The 20,281-nt window shown below is 34.5% G+C and overlaps 1 protein-coding gene across 3 annotated transcripts in view; it reads left to right on the forward strand.

The window, feature by feature from the left end:
- The window catches only part of LOC136033005 (DNA polymerase subunit gamma-1-like), a 118,659-nt gene that overhangs the window by 60,226 nt on the left and 38,152 nt on the right, over positions 1–20,281 (forward strand). For all 3 annotated transcript variants that reach the window (XM_065713534.1, XM_065713532.1, XM_065713533.1), the window contains exon 6: positions 10,897–11,100. In XM_065713534.1, the coding sequence (XP_065569606.1) occupies positions 10,897–11,100 (204 nt within the window). The remainder of the gene's footprint in view (positions 1–10,896; positions 11,101–20,281) is intronic.

A 20,281-nucleotide genomic window follows, 5' to 3' on the forward strand; every position in this document is an offset into this window, starting at 1 on the left:
AGATGTCGATTTTTGCCGATGACTTGGCCATTCTGGCGGACTCCATGGAGCAGCTGCTGGAAGCGCTCCGAATTCTACGAGAAGAGGCTGCCAAAGTAGGACTGCATATAAACTGGAACAAAACTAAAATTATGGCCATAGACCCGTCTTCTCTTATTGTTAACTCTCCAGTTAGCCTTGACAGCACCACTGGCATCGAGGTTGTTCAAGACTTCACCTACCGGGGCTCCATAATTTTTTCAAATGGCTCGCTTCTCCCTGAGTTGCAAGTGAGATTATCTAAAGCGTCTTCTGTCATGGGCAGACTAAATCGTCACCTCTGGCGAAAACCAAACATCAGTCGTACAACGAAACTGCTGATCTTCAACGCTCTAGTCGGCTCTGTGTTGCTTTAGGGAGCTGAGACATGGCAAGCATCAGCTGCAACCCTCAAGAAAATCGATGTATTTCATGCGAAGACTCTGAGGAGGATCGAGGGCCTATTATGGTCCGACTTCGTCAGCAATGAGAAGCTTCTGCAGCTCACAAAGCAATCTTTGTTTTCGGCTCAAGTAGCCAAGCGAACCATAGGATGGCTTGAGCACCTGCTTTGAATGCCACCACATCTACCCGTAAAGACGATCTACGACTTCGACCCTATCAAAGTAGGTTGGAAGTGACCTCGTGGCCGACCGAAGAAACGTTGGTCCGATAGCCTTTCCGAGTTGTTGACGATGGAAAACATCAGACAGGGCGAAGAGCAAATACTCGCCATGGTCCAAAGTAGATGGAGGAGGCAGACGTCACTCTCCTCGCCGAGCAGTGCCCGGCGGAAGACTTAAGTCAAGTAAGTCAAGTCAGCTTGTAAAGGCATAGATATATAAGCATATTCAGTTTTGATTGTTGACCCTATTTGAGGCTATAATGGGCGTTGCCGACTCTTGAAGTTCCGTAGTGTCCTAAGAAGCGTGACTAATATCAAAGTTTACATGGAATTTTTGCCTAGTATACTCCCTCCCACTTGAAATCTCTGACTAAGTCAAGTTTCAAAGGAATATCAAGCAGGCTCAGAGTTCCACAGATAAAACGTCTTCTTCTGTTCCTCCTTTGCTTTGCCAAAATCTGTGTACAATTCACCATTATACTTGTTACCTTGTATGAAGACATAATGTCTAGCCGAAGTAAAAAAAAAAGGATGCGTCTAACATGGGTCTGTTCGGATAAAATAGCTCGTATATGCCTTGTGAAGTTACGGAAGTTACTTATTGTAATACGTGACCATCTGTAAGATTTGAGAGAAGTTGACGCCGTGCACTTTAGTTTATAAGTCAGTCACATTTTGTTTTGCGTAATAGTACATCAAAGATTCTGGGTAAATTTCCTTGCACAAACCTTAGATTTTGGGTAAATTTTAAAGCGCTTCGATACTTCAGACAAGAGAAATTTTTTTTTTATAAAGATGTGCAAAATGAGATTACATTCATGGCCACACTTATGCCAATCGGGTGTCCTGCTACTGAATCCGAAATGAGCGGAAGCTACAGAGATTAAAGAATCTTCTTTTTCCTGAAAATGAAAGTTTCCTGCTGGCTGATTCTTTTTTTGTGTCATTGAAGTAACGTCAGGGAAAGCAAAATATCTGTCAGTCGTTGAAGTTTTAACATCATAGTGAAAAGCAGTGTGGTTTAAGAAATTATTTAATGTGGACATGGAAAGAGCGTTTCCTAATCTGTAAGAGTTCCAGCAGAAGACAGTGCCTCCTTTGGCAACAACACCTCTTAACATCAGAATTCTTTGTGCGACACACGAGCTATTCAACTGACCAGAGTTTCTTCCGATACCAAACGGACTATTTTAGCTAGCTTGCCGAGCCTACACAAGCTGGAAAGTAAATCTCTTCGGAGAGGCAAATGTCTCTTGAGACGAAAAAATTGTCATGGTAAACGCAAATCTGTGGATAAGCTAATTCGAAGCTAATGGCTGACTCCAACGGGCAATTACGGCTAAGGACCTTCACTAACAAAGCATCACCCGTGTTATGGTGAATTCTACCTCAAATGACTACAAAAAGAGTTGGCAAAATTTAAGGAAATGAAGCATGATAAAAAGAATTGTAGTTCTTCGTTTTTTCTTGTGACTATGCAAATAAATGAAATGACGAAACCGAAGGAAAAACTACGCTAATAATGAAAGTAAATGAAGGAAGCAAACTTTTTGGAGTTTTATTCGAGTACAAAATTAAGATTAAGCCCACAATTTCCATGAATCCATGATTTTCATGAAAAAGCAAACCCACATTTTCCCGGTAGCTAGCCAGAGCTGCCAACCACGGATCAACAGCCATACCTGAAGATCTTTTCGTAGCTTTTTATCTTAAACTTTGCCGTTCAACTCTGATCAAATAACTTGAGATGATACTCAAACATGGGATGTTTTTTAAGAGAAAGAAATATATATATATATATATATATATATATATATATATATATATATATATATATATATATATATATATATATATATATATATATATATATACGCTCTTCCTCCATCCCAATCTATTCAAAGTCACCCTCTTTACACCTTCCCAAGAAGTTTCCATTTCCTTTGAATCTTTCCTTAAGATACTTTAATTATACCATTAAAAATAGTTATTACTATTATTATTATAAATATTTATAATTATTAATAGCTATTATAAAATATTATTGTAAAATAATATTATTATAAATAGTTATTAACTATTACTACTAACAACTCACCGCAGCACCAAGCCGCGTGAGGCCAACATATCTACGCAAGCTCTTCCTCCATCCCAGTTTGTTCAAAGCCTCCCTCTTTGCAATCTCCCAGGAAGTTGTCATTTCCTTTAAATCTTTCTTTATGACATCCTCCCCCCCACTAAGGATGACCTGCTTTCCGTTTAGCCCTTGACGGTTGGCCAAAAAGGACAACCTTTAGCAATCTATCATCCTTCATCCGCAGAACGTGTCCGAACCATCTCAACCTTTCTCCCATTATAGCCCTAGAAAGTGGGATTGAACCACACTTTTCGCACAGCTTACTATTTGAAATGCAGTCAGCTAGTCGCGTACCCAGAACAATCCGCAGGCAATTTCTCTGGAAGACATCTAGCAAAACTTCATCCGCTTTTCGGATCAATAACAGCACTACTATATATTTAGTTTTCTCCCCGACAGACCTTTACCCTGGTCCAGGTTTTTAACCTGATATTGTTAATTATTGGTGAGATGGCACTTATGCAAATTTCATGTTCTTTCATGTTTTTGTTTATGTATTTATTGACCTATTGACCTTGGCATGTTTTTTGGACTTTGATTGTTGGATTTTGATTTGGATGTTGGTTTGTTTTGGATTTATTTTCAATAACTTTTTATGCAACAAAACACAAATATTAGCCTCGGAACTCGGAACAATTTTTTGAAAGTTAGTAAGTGTAAGAGTCGTTGTTTTCTTTGCCAAGATCATTTTGTCCCACGGACTTCTGTTAAGAGTACATTGTATAATAAAAATTTTGCATGCAAGTTACGTGGTAATGTTAATTGTAGAACAACCAATGTAATTTACCTATTAGAATGTAATAAATGCTGCCTACAATATGTGGGGGAAACAACTAATAATATATATAAAAGATTGTCTGGACATAAGACAACAGTTAATAATGAAAAAACTAATAACTATCTAGTTCAACATTGTAATAATGGTAAATGTTCCATATCAGATATAACTGTCACAATTTTAGAAAATTTAGAATTAGAAAATTTAAATAAAGAAGAGAAGAATAATAGACTACGTAAACAGGAGGATTTCTGGATCCATACTCTTGGTACAGCTTATCCTTTTGGGCTAAATGATCGTGTAGCAAAATATGGTGACATGTCTCATGTTGTTGTTAAATGTATTGATGGTTTTATGGACCATCCTTCTTTTACTTGTCCTACTAAACGTAAAAAACGATCGAGAGGACATAGGAAAAATAATAGAAAAAATGAATTAGATGTACATATGCTTTCTATAGATCTATGCCAGCTACTTGAATCTAGGGGTATGATTTCTGAAATAAAATGTCTAAATAATTTATCCAAGAGGAATTTAATCAAACTTTTCTGGATTGTTAAGAATAATACAGCTCTTGATTATAATTTTAAAGTAATATGTGATACAATTTGCATTCTAACTAAAATGAAATTTATTTCAAAAAAGAAAAAGTTCGATAAGATTAATAATAAGGATAACAGATTATATTTACCTATTAATTTTACTTGTAAGCAGATTGAAGATAGTAATTTACCAGAAATTTTAAATCAGCGGCATGTGAAACAGGCCCTTTCTAGTAATTTGAATTATAATGATAGTGCAGTTTTAACTTATAAATTTTCAAAAACTATTGGGCAAATTATTTTTAATTATAATTTAATACTAAAAAGATTAGATAGTGATATAAATTGGAAACCGGTTTGTAATTGTAAGCAACTTGGCCCATTTGTAAATCCTACTTACAAACATGTTATAACAGGGGACTTGTCAATAATAAAGCAAGATGATCTTCAAATTATAATGAATAAAGGGGCTAATTTCCGTCTTTCTCATCATCTGAAACCATCGAGTGTTCTTGATGGCTTGGAAAATGATTTTGATTTATTTATTGATAAGTGGTGTAAGAAAGAGAATAAAAATAAAGAGAGTTTTCAAAGTTGGAAAAATTTAATTATTAGTAGAATAAGAAATAAAATATATTCTAACTTAAAAATAGTAACACTAAATCATTATTTTATAATGCGAAGATTAAACAAGCAATTGCTAATCTAAAGAATGAATTTGTAATTGTGCCAGTGGATAAAGCTAATAATAATTTTGCCATAATTTGTCAGAAGCTGTATTGTGATATCTTAAAAAGGGAGTTATGCACAACTAATGTTTACGAAAAGGTAAATATAGAGGATGAGGATTTAATTGAAAAGACTGAAGAAATACTTTTTAAAAATTTTAATATTAAAATAAATGACAATGATAAAAAGTTCCCTTTCCTATATTGGACTGTAAAATTTCATAAGAATCCCCCTAAACCACGGTTTATTGCTGGAGCAGCTAAATGTCCAACCCGCATTGCTGCTACTGACCTCTCTTTAATTTTAAAGGAAATTGTAAATAAACTTAAAACCTATTGTTCTGGTATTAAAATTTTTCGAATTTTAATCCATATTGGAGTGTTAATAATTCACTGCAGGTGATAGATTCTTTAATAATGGTTTCAGCTAAAAGAATTGAGTCTTTCGATTTTGCGACAATGTATACTAATTTATCACTTAATGTAGTGTTTGATAATTTAAAAACTGTTATCAAGAAATCTTTCCTCTTATCTAGTAAAAGGTTCTTAAAAATAAACACTTATAATAAAAAAGCTATATGGACAAATTGCTTTAATACTACAGTTAACTTGAGATGTTACAGCTTGGATATGATTTTTGAGTTATTAGAATTTGTTTTATACAATACTTATATAAGATTTGGTGGTGATTTGTACAAGCAAATTGTGGGAATTCCCATGGGGGGGGGGAATGCCAGCCCATTTATAGCTGACTTGTTTTTAAGTCAACTGGAATATAAATATATGATGGACAAGAATAATCCAATTAATTTAAAACTTGTTTTGTCAAATAATAAAAGATATTTAGATGATATTTTGGTCTTAAATTGGAAGGATTTCATTGATATTTCTAAAAATATATATCCATCAGAGCTTATTCTTGAACCTAGTCATGGCGCTGGTCATGAAGATCATTTCTTAGATTTAAATATTAATATTTGTGATAATAATAAATTAAGTTTTAAAATGTATAATAAAACGGATGATTTTGATTTTGAAGTGATTAGTTTCCTATTCCCTGAAAGTAATATACACTCAAATATCACATATTCAGCGTTTTTCTCACAGTTACTTCGTTATGCAAGGATTTGTAGTAATTATTGATTTTAAAAATTGATGTAAAATCTTAAGCCAAAAATTGATATCAAGAGGTTTTTCTGCAAATAAATTAACTTGGCAATTTAAAAAATTAATTTTCATTATAACGAACTTTTAAATAAATATCAAAAGAATTATTTAGAAATACTTAAAGAAGTTTTCAACTAATTTCGGAGGTTCGAGAAATGTTGTTTCAGCGCCATTTATTTTGAATTGTGTTTCTAATTGAGCGGCTTTTTTTTTAAATTAGCCACATGGTAAAGATGAATTCTATAATTGTTTAGTTCATTCAGGTTTTTTGCAATGTGTTAATATTTGTGATTTGGTAAAATTTATTATATTTAGTTTACCTATTGTTGCTAAAAAAAGGGATATATTAACAGGATAAGCTTGTTTTGGTGTTACTTGGTTGTTTTATATTTGCTGTTTTTTTTCTTTTCTTTCATAGGCATGTATTTTGGGGGTGATACCTGACACGGGGATGCCATGGATATTCTGTGGTAGCCACAACACTTGGCTGGGTAGAGAATTTAAAGTGGCGAAACCCTATATAGGCCAGTGTATTCTCCTGATGAGCCCTTGTGTTGGGTTGTTGCCTCTGAATTATTTTTCTTTATTATTTTTTCTATTGTTTGGTAAATGACGACTTATACTTATTGACGACATGACTGCCTGTCCATGGATTATTCTTTATGGTCGATTGTGTATGGCTATGCTGTTTGACCTATGTGATTGTATGGATGAGTAGGGTTAAGGCCTCATTCAAGTGCTGGTCTATATTAATCACTAATTTAGGAAAACAGTCTTCCTTTTCTCCTTCTGTCTCTCTTCTTTTTTTTTGTGTTTGTGCTGTTGCATTGGTGATTTCTCTTTTCATGATATACATGGCGAAGCGCCACCCCAACAGCTAGTATATATATATATATATATATATATATATATATATATATATATATATATATATATATATATATGTATATATACATATATATATACATATATATATACATATATATGTATATATATATATATATATATATATATATATATATATATATATATATATATATATATATATATATATATATGTATATATACATATATATATATACATATATATATATATATACATATATATATATACATATATATATATATGTATATACATATATATACATATATATATATATATATATATATATATATATATATATATATATATATATATATATATATATATATATATATATAAATAAGTTGTCTGTGTGTGTGTGTGTGTGTGTGTCGAGTGACGTCATGTTTGTGTGTCGACTGACGTCATGAAGTTAGTTGTCGTCATGTTTGTTATGACGATGACGTCATTAAAGGTATTTAAGACATTCGTTCACGGAAAAATGTTTAATTGTAAAATGACTGAAGAACCTACAATGGCAACAGCCGAGGAAGCTGCTCAAAGAGTCTATGCCAAAAAACTTGCTGCTGATAGAGAAAGTAAGAAAAGAAAGCGTGCCGAGGAATCACAAGAACAGCAAGAAAACAGGCTTGCGGCTGATAGAGAAAGTAAGAAAAGAAAGCGTGCCGAGGAATCACAAGAACAGCAAGAAAACAGGCTTGCGGCTAAAGAACGCAAAACCGCGCAGTTAGATGAAAATCCACATGGACAGCGAGAGTCAAAACATATCAAAACTGAAAATGATAGTGATGATGACTGGGTTTGGGATTTTGACTTGGATAAGGTCATCAATGCCTACCAGATTTAAGCTAAAAAAACAAAGGTTCGGCGATATGTACTTCATAGTGACGCTGAAAAATAAAGAAGAAAAAGAAAACTGAAAAAAGAAAAAAGGTAAAAAACTAAAAAAAACTAAAAAGAAAAAACACTCAAAGAGAAATTACAGACCGGGACACAAATGACGACCGAGACAGAGGGAATATAAATGACGACCGGGAACTTCAAAGAGAAATTACAGACTGGGACACCCGGACACAAATCACGACCGGGACACAGGGAATATAAATGACGACCGAGACACAGGGACACAACTACAATGAGGACACCGGGGGCACAGGCGGGATATATAAATGACGACCGGGACACAGGGATTGTTCGAATAGAAATCACAGACCGGGACACCGGGACACAAATGACGACCGGGACACAGGGAATATAAAATGACGACCGGGACACTCAAAGAGAAATTACAAACTGGGACACCGGGACATAAATGACGACCGGGACACAGGGAATATAAATGACGACCGGGACACAGGGACATATCATTAGAATAATTAGGTATAGATCTGAATACGGATTGTTTTTCCCATGGACAATTATATGTTGCATGTTCAAGAGTCAGTAAACCTGACAATCTATTTATATGCACAGACAATGGGACAGCGAAGAATGTTGTATATTCGCATGTTTTACGTAGTTAGAAACATATAATTATATCTATCTCTATTCACAGGTGGGACACAAATGTTGGGGTGGCGTAAATGTATTCAAGCCGAAGTAGCTGAGTTGGTAAAGCGTTATGTTCCAGGTTCTAGGTCCGAGAGGTTCCAGGTTCGAACCTTGGCTTTAGCATTAATACGAAAGAAGAAAAAAAAATCTAAAAATGGTAAAAACTACAAAAAAAATACTAAAAAGAAAATACTAAAAAAAACTAAAAAAGCTAAAAAACCAAAAAAAACTAAAAAAAGGTAAAAAACTAAAAACTAATGAAGAAAAAAACTAAAAAAAAATTAAGAAAAAGGTAAAAACTACAAAAAAACTAAAAAAAAAAAAATAAAAACTAATAAAAAAACTAAAAAAAACTAAAAACTGAAAAGGAAAAAAAACTAAAAAAAAAACTAAAAAAGGAAAAAAACTGAAAAATAAAGGAGAAAAAGAAAACTATAAAAAATAAAAATAAAAAAAAACTAAAAAGAAAAAAAGGAAAAAAAACAAAAAAAATTATTTCATCATATACCAATTCAAAAACGAATGTATATACAGACCAGGACACAGGGAATATAAATGACGACCGGGACACTCAAAGAGAAATTACAGACTGGGACACCGGGACACAAATAACGACTGGGACGTGTGTCGACTGACGTCATGTTTGTGTGTCGACTGACGTCATGTTTGTTGACTATAAATGACGACTGGGACACAGGGACACAACTACAACGGGGACGCCGGGGGGCACAGGGGGGATATATAAATGACGATGGGGATATAGGGAATGTTTGATTAGCAATCACCATCAACAAAGCTCAAGGGCAATCATTAGAATAATGAGGTATAGATCTGAATACGGATTGTTTTTCCCATGGACAATTATATGTTGCATGTTCAAGAGTCGGTAAACCTGACAATCTATCTATATGTACAGACAATGGGACAGCGAAGAATGTTGTATATTCGCAAGTTTTACGTAGTTAAAAACATATATATATATATATATATATATATATATATATATATATATATATATATATATATATATATATATATATATATATATATATATATATATATATATATATATATTCACAGGTGGGACACAGGGACACAACTACAATGGTGCGTAACTAATATGACGCGCAACGACTTACGCGCGTGGAGGGGCCTGGGGGGTGCGCGAAGCGCCCCCACCAACTAGGTGTTAGGGTGGCGCGAAGCACCACCCCAACAGCTAGTATATTATATATATATATATATATATATATATATATATATATATATTTATATATATATATATATACGCACATACACATTTTTTTTTGAAAAATACCCCATGTAACCTAAAACTTTTGCTTCCTAAAAGGCAAAATAGCCTTTCAGCTTCCAGCACTCGTAGTTTTGACAACAGAAGTATACTTTGTTTACGAGGATGAATTAAGACGATTTTTGATATTACAAGTTATTTGATTTGTATTGGATGGTAAAGTATACAATAAAAAGCTATAAAAAGATTGACAGATGTATCTGCGAAGTATGTCTGTTGTTTCAATGTTGGAAGCCCTGGCTGGTCCTTAGGGACTCTAGGGCTCACCTTCCACACCATCAGTGATTTCTCAATTAATACTTGTAAATCGTGGGTATAGCAACTGCTACAACTTAGTAAAGAGAGAACCACAGCCCACGCTGAATAAAGGCTTAAAAATACATCTTTAAAAAAACTGTCTTGCGAGAAAAATTCATCGCTTAACTTTGCTTTAGGAATGATAACTGTCGAACTATTGTATAGGCTCATGTTAATTTTAAAAGTTTACTGTGGTAACAATTTTCCGAGAGTTTTGAAATAGAGCGTGAAATCCCTGATATAATTGTTAGTTTGATATTAAATAAATGCGCTGCGAGAATATACTCAAATGCAGAGCAAAATTGTTTGTGTTATTTTGGAAGTATTTGTTATCGTTATTTGCCAAGTATTGCGACTTTGTCGCTCTGTCTCGTTAATAATAACTCCACGAAAATAGAAGAAAATTCAAAACTGGTGCTGACTTAAGCGATAAATACTGTGTTTAGATTCCATTTTATTTTGAAAATAATTTTATTAACGACTTTTTAAATAATTATTTAAAGTGTGTATGCATTGTATGGGGACACTCAGTATTTTCAAAATATCTTTTCTCTTATAACGCTTCTTGTGTAATTTTCTTTTTCTCTCTGAAAAATGTAAATGCTTATCGTAGTATATATCATTGTTTCCCAATATCAAACCTGTTGTAGCACAGTGTATTCATGCTCTACTTGGCAATACGGAGCACCCGGGTTCGATCCCAACTACAGCAAGGTTAGGCGACAAGCTTACTACTTGTCCCTGAAAAAGACATTCAGCAACTGAAACGTCGACTCGACGCCCTATGTGCCAGCAATGGCTCAGGAGGATCTTTATCCTTTTTTTCCTCATATCAAGTATAATGTGAGTCTTTTACAGGGAAAGAAATCTGACGGGACGGACATGCACAGTCGAACTGCCGCGATGACCTCAACAACACGAGATCAGGCAAAGGTTTTAAATTATGGAAGAATCTATGGAGCAGGCGAGAATTTTGCTAAATCTCTTCTTAAACAATTCAATTCTAAGCTTAGTGATGAAGAAGCACTTGAAAAAGCTAAACATATTTATACAGAGACCAAGGTAATGTTTCTTGTCTCAGTTGTTTTCAAAATGTCAAGTGAGTAGGTTAAACCTGGTTTTAAAGCTATGTAGTAACATCCAAACAATTTTATAGTAACTATATAGTAATATCCAAACAATTTTATTGTAACATAGTAACATCCAAACAGTTTTACATCCAGAATATAGTAACATCTATCCAGTATAGAGTACATCCAAACAGTTTTATAGTAACTATGAAGTAACATCCAAACATTCAAAAAATAGCCTATTGTTGAATCCTTTGTATGAACGGACCTGAATAGAAAAACAAATACTTAATGCTAAAGCTAGTTTTGCATCCTTATCCTTGTTGCAATATCAAATTGTGTCGCATTGAACTACTTACTGAAGAAACACATAGATTAACCTTATTCCCATGTTTCCTCATGTCAAGCCTAATCAGTGGAGATATATTGACGTGCCTAAGCTTAAATCTACAAACAATGTAGACTGAGACATCTAATGTCCACATTAAAACCCAAGAACCTTCAAAATAGCGACACTGTTTCCCATTTCGAGCTAGTTACCTTTAAGATAAGAAGAATGAGTTGCCAACCAAAATTTGTTTTAATCAGGCAGGGATAGAAGTACTTCACTCTGGCATTCCTTTTTCAACTTTGCCAAAAACAGGAAACTAAGTCTGGGCTTAGAGTCATACGGACGCGTAAAAGATTTTTTTTACGTACTGTAGGCAGATGTCATGTCGTTCAAAGCATGTGAGTTTAGAGACAACAAACAATAGTAATTCTCCTTAATAACTTGCTCTTTACACTAAAGCTTCCTATTCTAATTAATCCCCTTTTTCAATAGATGATCTTAAAAAAATGGAATAAACAGTCGAACTTTAAGGTAAAGAGCCAGGTATTGAGGAGGGGACAACTCTTATATATATGGAATAATTTCTGTTCATTTTCCAAATAATGCCGGCAAATTTGGCTCACAATCTATGAAATATACCTCTCCCCCTTACGGAAAACTCATCCACGGATATTCCAACCAAAAGATAGTCCACCCCCCCACTGTCAAATTCCCTCCAGACAGTTCCATCCTTGCTGAGAATCCCCCTCCCTTTAGGATTGCTTGCGGACGATTCAGCCTTAAAAATCCTTCTTATCAATATTTCATTTGAATAAGACTTTAAAATCTAATCCGTTTCTCGATCACTCCAGAAATGCCCCCACCGTGGAAATTATTTTCTGGAAACCAAAACAGCGAAAGAAAGCCCCAGGGTAATTCCCTTGGAACATCTCTACATGAAAAATTTAGCAAAGATAATGTAAAACAATTAAAAAGAATTTCGTATAGTAATCATGTCAAATCCCCCCAGTGTAATATTTCTCCTGGAATATTCACCCCCCAGAAATTTTCCTCCCCAAGGAAGACTCTCAGTAATATCTACCCCAAACACAGCCTCCCCCCCCCCAAAAAAAAAATGGCTGTATACTTCCCAATAACAAATACTATTCGTTAACAATGGGTGAATTTTATAACTTACAGGTCTCTCCCAGCGGACTATGGGAGGTCATTTTACGCCTAAAGACATGGTTATTTGATCTTTCAACTATACTGAACAAAATGGTTATCTCGAAATCTCGATCAGATAATTTCGGGGAAAAATGGGCGTGAGAGGGCGCCCAGTTGACCTTCAATCTTTTTGATCACTTAAAAAGGGCACTAGAAATTTTAATTTCCGTCCGAGGGCGCCCCTTCCCGATCTTCTAAAACCATTATTTCGATAAAATCACCCCTGGGAAACAAAACAAACAAACACCCATCCATTAGCTGTCTTTTGACAAAAATAGCTAAATTCCACATTTTTGCAGGTAAGAGCTTGGAACTTCTACAGTAGGGTTATCTTTTACGCTGAATCTGATGACGTGATTTTTATTAAGATTCCTTTATTTTTAGGTGGTATTTCCCCTATTTAAAAAATCAGGTAAATTTTCTCAGGCTTGTAACTTTCGATGGGGAACACTAAACTTGATGAATCTTATATATTTGGAATCAGCAAAATGAGTTAGTTCTTTGATTTCAATATATATTCATATTAAAATTCCTTTTTTTAGAGTTTCGGTTACTATTGAGCCAAGTCACTCCTTACTTACAGTTCGTTACCACGAACATATAAAACATGGTGCTCTCTAAAGGACAGGAAATTCTATGACTAGGCTGCACAAAACAGAGACTAGTTTATAATTCTAGTCTATAATTCATCATAACCGTGATGTCGATAACTTTTAGTATACAATTTATAATTCACTAGAGAACTTAAGAAAGCTAAATGTCTAGTAGAGCGCTAGTTTTTTGGAATTATCTAAATATTGGAAAATATCAAGACTAGATTTATTTGAGCTGGTTTTGTAAGGTTCTTCAGGGGAATCTAATTTCAAATTGGGGAGTATAATTTGCTGTGAAAAAAAAACATGCTTTTTTTCAAGATAGGGGGCAAAACAACGAATCAAATTAAACAAACATAGCCACTACTAGAAGGTCAAATAACCTGTGTGAAGTGACTCAATTAATTAATTATAATTCACTTAATCAATAAAATTTGAATTAATTCACTAAAAAAAAATGAAGAAAAGTAATAAGAAGAAGGAAAAAAAAAGAAAAAAAAAGACTGAACCCTCACAACTGACCTGCTCTCACCCTCTATTTCGACCAAGCAAAAACTTTTTGACCTTTGATTTAAATGAAGAAACTGATTCAGATTCCGTAATGCTGTCCAGGAGGTTGTTCCAGAGGGTTATACTTAAGTGAAGAAACACATGAGCCGGTCTCACTGTATCTCTCTTCTCATATACTAGCTTATCCGTATTCCTAGTATGATAAGAATGATAATCAGAATTAATACAAAAAATATCCACCAAACAAGCTGACGAAACACCATTTAAACGTTGGTATACCAGTGTTATTAACCGGTGATCCTATAACTGACCAACCTTCAACATTTTAAAATGGGAATAATAATTGAAATGAAATATATAAATCGGCTATTTATTTTTAATAAAATAATGAAAATAAACAAATAAAACTTAATTGTATAGAAATGGTGTTATTTTTGAAAAAAAAAATACTATATAACTTTGGTCCCTTTGGTCACAGTGCTTTCTGTTAATGCTCAAGGTTTACAGATTGCGTATAATCAACTCAAGGACCCCAGTTATTATATCAGGGGATTTCAATTTGGACTTGCTGAATTTAGATCTTAGTACTCCTAAGGAATTTTCGAATATTATGCTTTGTGCTGGTTTTCTTCCAAGCGTTTCACTCCCAACTAGAGTAACAAATACTACAGCTGCATTGATCGATAATATATTTTTTCTGTTCATTCTGTTAAAACACTGAAAGCCTCTATAATCTTATCTGATGTGTCGGACCATTCCTCGGTGAGTGTTTTTCTGGATTTAGGGGGAGTTAATACACGTTCTTGGGATGCTAGAGATGATACTTCACATAAACGATACGAGTGGATTGATTTCAAGCTACTACGTGAACTAATTAATAGTAACGATTGGAGTCTAGTTTATGATTCAAATGATGTTAATGATGCATTTTCTAAATTTATTTCTGACATGACACGGCTCTGGGAGGAGGGTACTAAAACTAAGTTTATACGTGGGAAATATTCAAAAAAATTTGATTCTTGGATTACCGATGGAATTTTGATTTCAATTAAGAGTAAGAATATAAAATATAAGAGGTATTTAAAAATTCCAAGTGATGCCTCTTTTGAAGAATATAGAGCATATAGGAATAAGTTAAATTCGATTGTTAGATGTGCAAAGAGAACATATTATAAGGATAAGTTTATTCAGTGTAAGTCAGATATGAAGAAAATTTGGCGGTTGATTAATGAAAGAATTTGACCTAGCCATAAATCTAGGTCTAGTGTTGATTGCTTAGAAGTTGACAGAAGGAAAGTAACTGACCGTAAAGAAATGCTGAATGTTTTGGGAGATTATTTTAGTCCTGTAGGAAAAAAGCTTACATCGAATTTTTTCTCTCCATTGTTAAATGACCCTGCCATTTCTTTTGATAATGATCATCTAACTGAAAACCCTTTTGATTTTTCTGAAACGACGCCCCAACCTGTGAAAAAAATTATCATGAAGCATAAAAAATGTTCTTCGTCTAATGAATTTGGTTTTTCTACTCGAACAGTAAAGTAGGTAGCTACTGATGTTGCCCCATTACTTGCACACATATATAATTTGTCATCAGTATAGGGAGTTTTTCCCGATTTGTTGAAGAAAGCTAATGTTATTGTACTACATAAAGGCGGAATTACTAGTGATCCTTCAAATTATAGAGGTATATCACTTTTATCAGTGTTTAGTAAACTTTTGGAAAAGATAGCTAACCATCAACGGCATTATTTAATCGGTAAAAATGTTTTTCATCCTTCACAGTTTGGTTTCATTAAAGGAAAATCAATGGAATTGGCGATACATCAACTTCTGCTTGAGATAAACGATTCAATCGACAGTGATCAGTATGCGTTGGTGGTATTTCTTGATGTCGCCAAGGCCTTTGACACAGTTGACCATAGAATTAGAAAAAATGAGGTATTTTTAACTGAGGAACGGGTGATCGGATCTCAATGAAATTTGATATTTAGAAGGGTAACGTGTCTCAGAGCTCTTATTTTAAATCACGGCCGGATCCGGTGACATTGGGGGAAACGGAGGGACCTTAAATCTTGGAAAACGCTTAGAGTGGAGGGATCGGGATGAAACTTAGTGGGAAAAATAAGCAGAGGTCCTAGGAACGTGATTGACATAATCATAAAGACTCCGCTCTATTTGGGGGAATGGGGGGGAGAGTTAATTCTGAGGAGAGTTAAAATTAGAAAAAATGACGTATTTTTAACTTACGAAGGAGTAATCGGATCTTAATTAAACTTCATATTTAGAAGGACCTCGTAACTCGGATCTCTTATTTTAAATCCCGACAGGATCCAGCTTCATGGGGGGGTGGGCAGTCGGGGGGGGGGGGGGCGGAAATCTTGGAAAATACTTAAAGTGGAGAGATCAGGATGAAACTGGGTGAGAAGAATAAAAACAAGTCCAAGATACCTGACTGACATAACTGGACCGGATCCACTCTCTTTGGTGGAGTTGGGGGGGGGATTAATTAGAAAAAATTAGAAAATGAGGCATTTGTAACTTACGAACGCGTGATCGGATCTTAATGAAATCTGATATTTAGAAAGATCTTTTGCTTTAGACCTCTTATTTTAAATTCCGACCAGATCCTGTGACATTGGGAGGACTTGAAGGGGGAAACAAAAACTCTTGGAAAACGTGGAATTGGGGTATCTTTATCTTACGAATAGGTGATCGGATCTTAATGAAACTTGATATTTAGAAGGATCTCATGTCTCAGATGCTCCATTTCCGACTCGATTCGGATGGGGACATAGCGGGTTGGAGGAAGGAAACAGAAATCTTGGAAAAACGCTTAGAGTGGAGAGATCGGGATGAAACTTTATGGGAAGAATAAGCACAAGTTCTATATATGTGATTGACATAATTGGAATGGATCTGTTTTCTTTGAAGGAGCTGGGGGAGGGGTGCTAATCTAGAAAATTTTTAAAAATTGAGGTATTTTTAACTTCAGAACGGGTGACCGGATCTTAATAAAATTTGATATTTAGAAGCATGTCTCAGGGCTCTTATTTCAAACCCCGACCAGATCTGTTGACATTGGGGGGAGTTGGAGTTGAGAATCGGGGTGGAACTTTGTGGGTAGAATAAGCGAATGCTGTAGATATGTGATTGACGTAACCGTGCTGGATTCGCTCTCTTTGGGGGAGATAGGGGGTGGGGTTTAGTGCTTTAGCGAGTTTTGTGCTTCTGGACGTTTAAGGACGATGAAAATTGGTAGGCGTGTCAAGGAGCTGCACAAATTGACTTGATACAGTCGTTTTCTCCGATTTGACCATCTGGGGGGCTGAAGGGAGAGGAAAAATTATAAAAAATGAGGTATATATAACTTACCGAGTGGGTGATCGGATCTTAATGAATTTTGATATTTAGAAGGACATCGTGACTCAGAGCTATTATTTCAAATCCCGACTGGCATTAAGCCTCTGATTTTGCTTTTAAATCAATCTATTGATTCTTAGAATTTTGCTAGAGCTCATGCTATATTTACTCTTGGCTCTTCCGGCCTCGTCACAAGTGTCATATGAGCTCTTAGCTCTTGTTTTTAAACTTATCTTACAGGTAGAAAACTTGAATGTCATGATAGGATTAATGGTATCCGTTCAGAAAGTTTTTTGACAAGTTGTGGGGTCCCTCAGGGGTCTGTTCTTTGACCGACCTTATTCTTTCTATTTATAAGTGGTTTGCCCGAGGTATTACCACTTTGTAAAGCTGTTATGTTTGCAGATTATGTTGTTATTTTTGCATCCCGTGCTGATTTATCCATACTTTTTCATAATCTTAGTAATACAATTTTATCTTCAGGGGATTGGTGCGACAGAAATCATCTAAAAGATGAATATTCATCTTTACTTTCGTTAAATGAGAAGAAATGTCAATATATGCTATTTTTTTTTATCTGGTTCTCAGAAAACAGAACAGTTTTCTCTTTTTCTGAATGATAGGGAATTAAAACGTATTGATCAATTTAAATATCTTGGAATTATTTTGGATAAAAATCTGTCTTTTCTGTGAACATGTGAAAACAATGTCTCCAAAAATCTCGCGAAAAATCGGCATTCTTTCTTGTTTACGCCATGTTTTCCCAAGGGATATTTTAAAGACAATATACTTTTCTTTTGTTAATTCATATTTTCTTTATTGTGTTTCTGTATGGGCATCAACTTTCCCTTCAACGTTTAAACCTCTTCAAATTCTACAAAATAGAGCCCCTGATAGACCCTCAGTTAGCCATCTTTATGGATCTTCGGGTTTCTTCTCTGTTCATTAACATCATTTTATTGTCATTTTTATTGTCATTTCTAATATTTGCCACAAATATATTTTTGGACAACTTTCACTAAATTTCCCAAGATTATTTCGACAAATTCACAATTCCACAATTACCCAGCATCTCATAGTTCTGATTTCTCTTTTGAAATTAGGCCAACGGTGCGAGCGGCATTTTGTTTAAGTCATACTGGTACCAAAGTTGGGAATTTAATCCCAATAGCTGTGAGAAATTGTAATGATAGAAACTAATTTCTGAAGTTATTAAGAAATCATGTTGCTGAAAACAGTTTTTTATATACATATATACATTTTTAATAATATACAAAATTTATTAACATTATTAGAATAGTTTAGCCTTAAAAGCTGATTTAAGCAAAGCAAACTTTTGTAAATGGTCCAAAAACAGTAATTGGTGATTGTTTTTATATTTTTTGAAAGTCTCTTTCAAGTTTTCTTCCAGCATTGAAGTTGTGCGATAATTCACTAGAGATAGGGCTAACAATTGAGTCTTGATTGTTGATTAAATAAAAAAACAAGTTTTTTTTAAATGAAAGTAAGGAGCAACATTAAAACTTAAAACGAACAGAAATTACTCTGTATATGAAAGGGGCTTTTCCTCCTCAACGCATCACTCTTTACGCTAAAGTTTGACTCTTTCTCTTAACTCTACTTTTTAAAACAGTAAGAAACTTTAGCGTAAAGAGCGGGGCGTTGAGGAGGAAAATCCCCTTTTACATACAGAGTAATTTTTGTTCGTTCTAAGTTTTAATGTTGCTCCTTACTTTCGTTTAAAAAAACTTGTTTTTTTTAATTTAATTTCTGGACGTTTTTGAATTAATGCATGTTTTGATCTTGGCTCTCCGCACATAAATAATTAAAACGAAATTTGCATATTAATTAATTTCAATTAACCGGAAGATTTTGAGAAAAAAGGAGCGAGGGAGGAGGCCTAGTTGCCCTCCAATCTTTTGATTACTTAAAAAGGCAACTAGAACTTTTAATTTTTTACGAAAGTTTTCATAAGTAAAAAAATACGTAACTTACGAATTAACTTACGTAGCGAACTTCTATATTCGTATGTTTTTATTGCGTATATGAGGGGTCTCACCCCTCGTCGATACCTCGCTCTTTACACTAAAGCTTAAATTTTGTCCCAATTCCTTAAGAATAACCCCTGAATCACAAAGGCCGTAGAATAAATAGTTAAAATTACTAAAAAGACTTCAGCGTAAAGAGCGAGGTATTACGAGGAGGTAAACCCCTCATATGCGTAATAATTTCTGTTCGTTTTAAGTTTTAATGCTGCTCCTCACTTTCAGTAGAAAAAACTTGTAATATTTATTTTTTCATTATCTTTTTAAGTAATGCTAGAAAATCCTGCGTCCCCTCTATTGAAAGTTTCTTCCCCCATGAGAAGTTCCTCCATGGAAAGATCCTCCCACGTAACCCCCCCCCCAAAAAAAAAATCCCCCTCAAAACGTCTGTACACTTCACAGTAACCATTACTATATGTAAACACAGGTCAAAGTTTATAACTTGCAGCCCCTCCCACGGGGACTGCAAAAGAGTAAGTCGTCCCCAAAGACATAGTTATTAAGCTTTTGGACTATGGTGAATAAAATGGCTATCTCAGAATTTTTATCCAGTGACTTTGGGGAAAAAGGAGCGTGGGAGGGGGCCTAGGTGCCCTCCAATTTTTTTGGTCACTTAAGGGAACTAGAACTTTTAATTTCCGTTAGAATGAGCACTTTTGCGACATTTTAGGACCAGTGAGTCGATACGATCACTCCTGGGAGAAAAAAACTAACAAAATAAATAAATAAATAAATAAATAAACACGCATCCGTGATTTGTCTTCTGGCAAAAAAAATGCGAAATTCCACATTTTTGTAGATAGGTGCTTGAAACTTCTACAATAAGGTTCTCTGATACGCTGAATCTGATTGTGTGATTTTCGTTACGATTCTATGACTCTTTGGGGGTTGTTTCCCCCTATTTTCTAAAATGAGGCAAATTTTTTCAGGCTCGTAACTTTTGATGAGTAAGACTAATCTTGATGAAATTTCTATATTTAAAATCAGCATTAAAATGCGGTTCTTTTGATGTAATTACATAAAAAAAAACTAGTTTTTTTAACTGAAAGTAAGGAGCGACATTAAAACTTAAAACGAACAGAAATTACTCCGTATATGAAATGGGTTGTCCCCTCCGCAATCCCT

Source organism: Artemia franciscana, chromosome 11, assembly GCF_032884065.1.
Source record: "Artemia franciscana chromosome 11, ASM3288406v1, whole genome shotgun sequence".
NCBI classification, from domain to species: Eukaryota; Metazoa; Arthropoda; class Branchiopoda; order Anostraca; family Artemiidae; genus Artemia; species Artemia franciscana.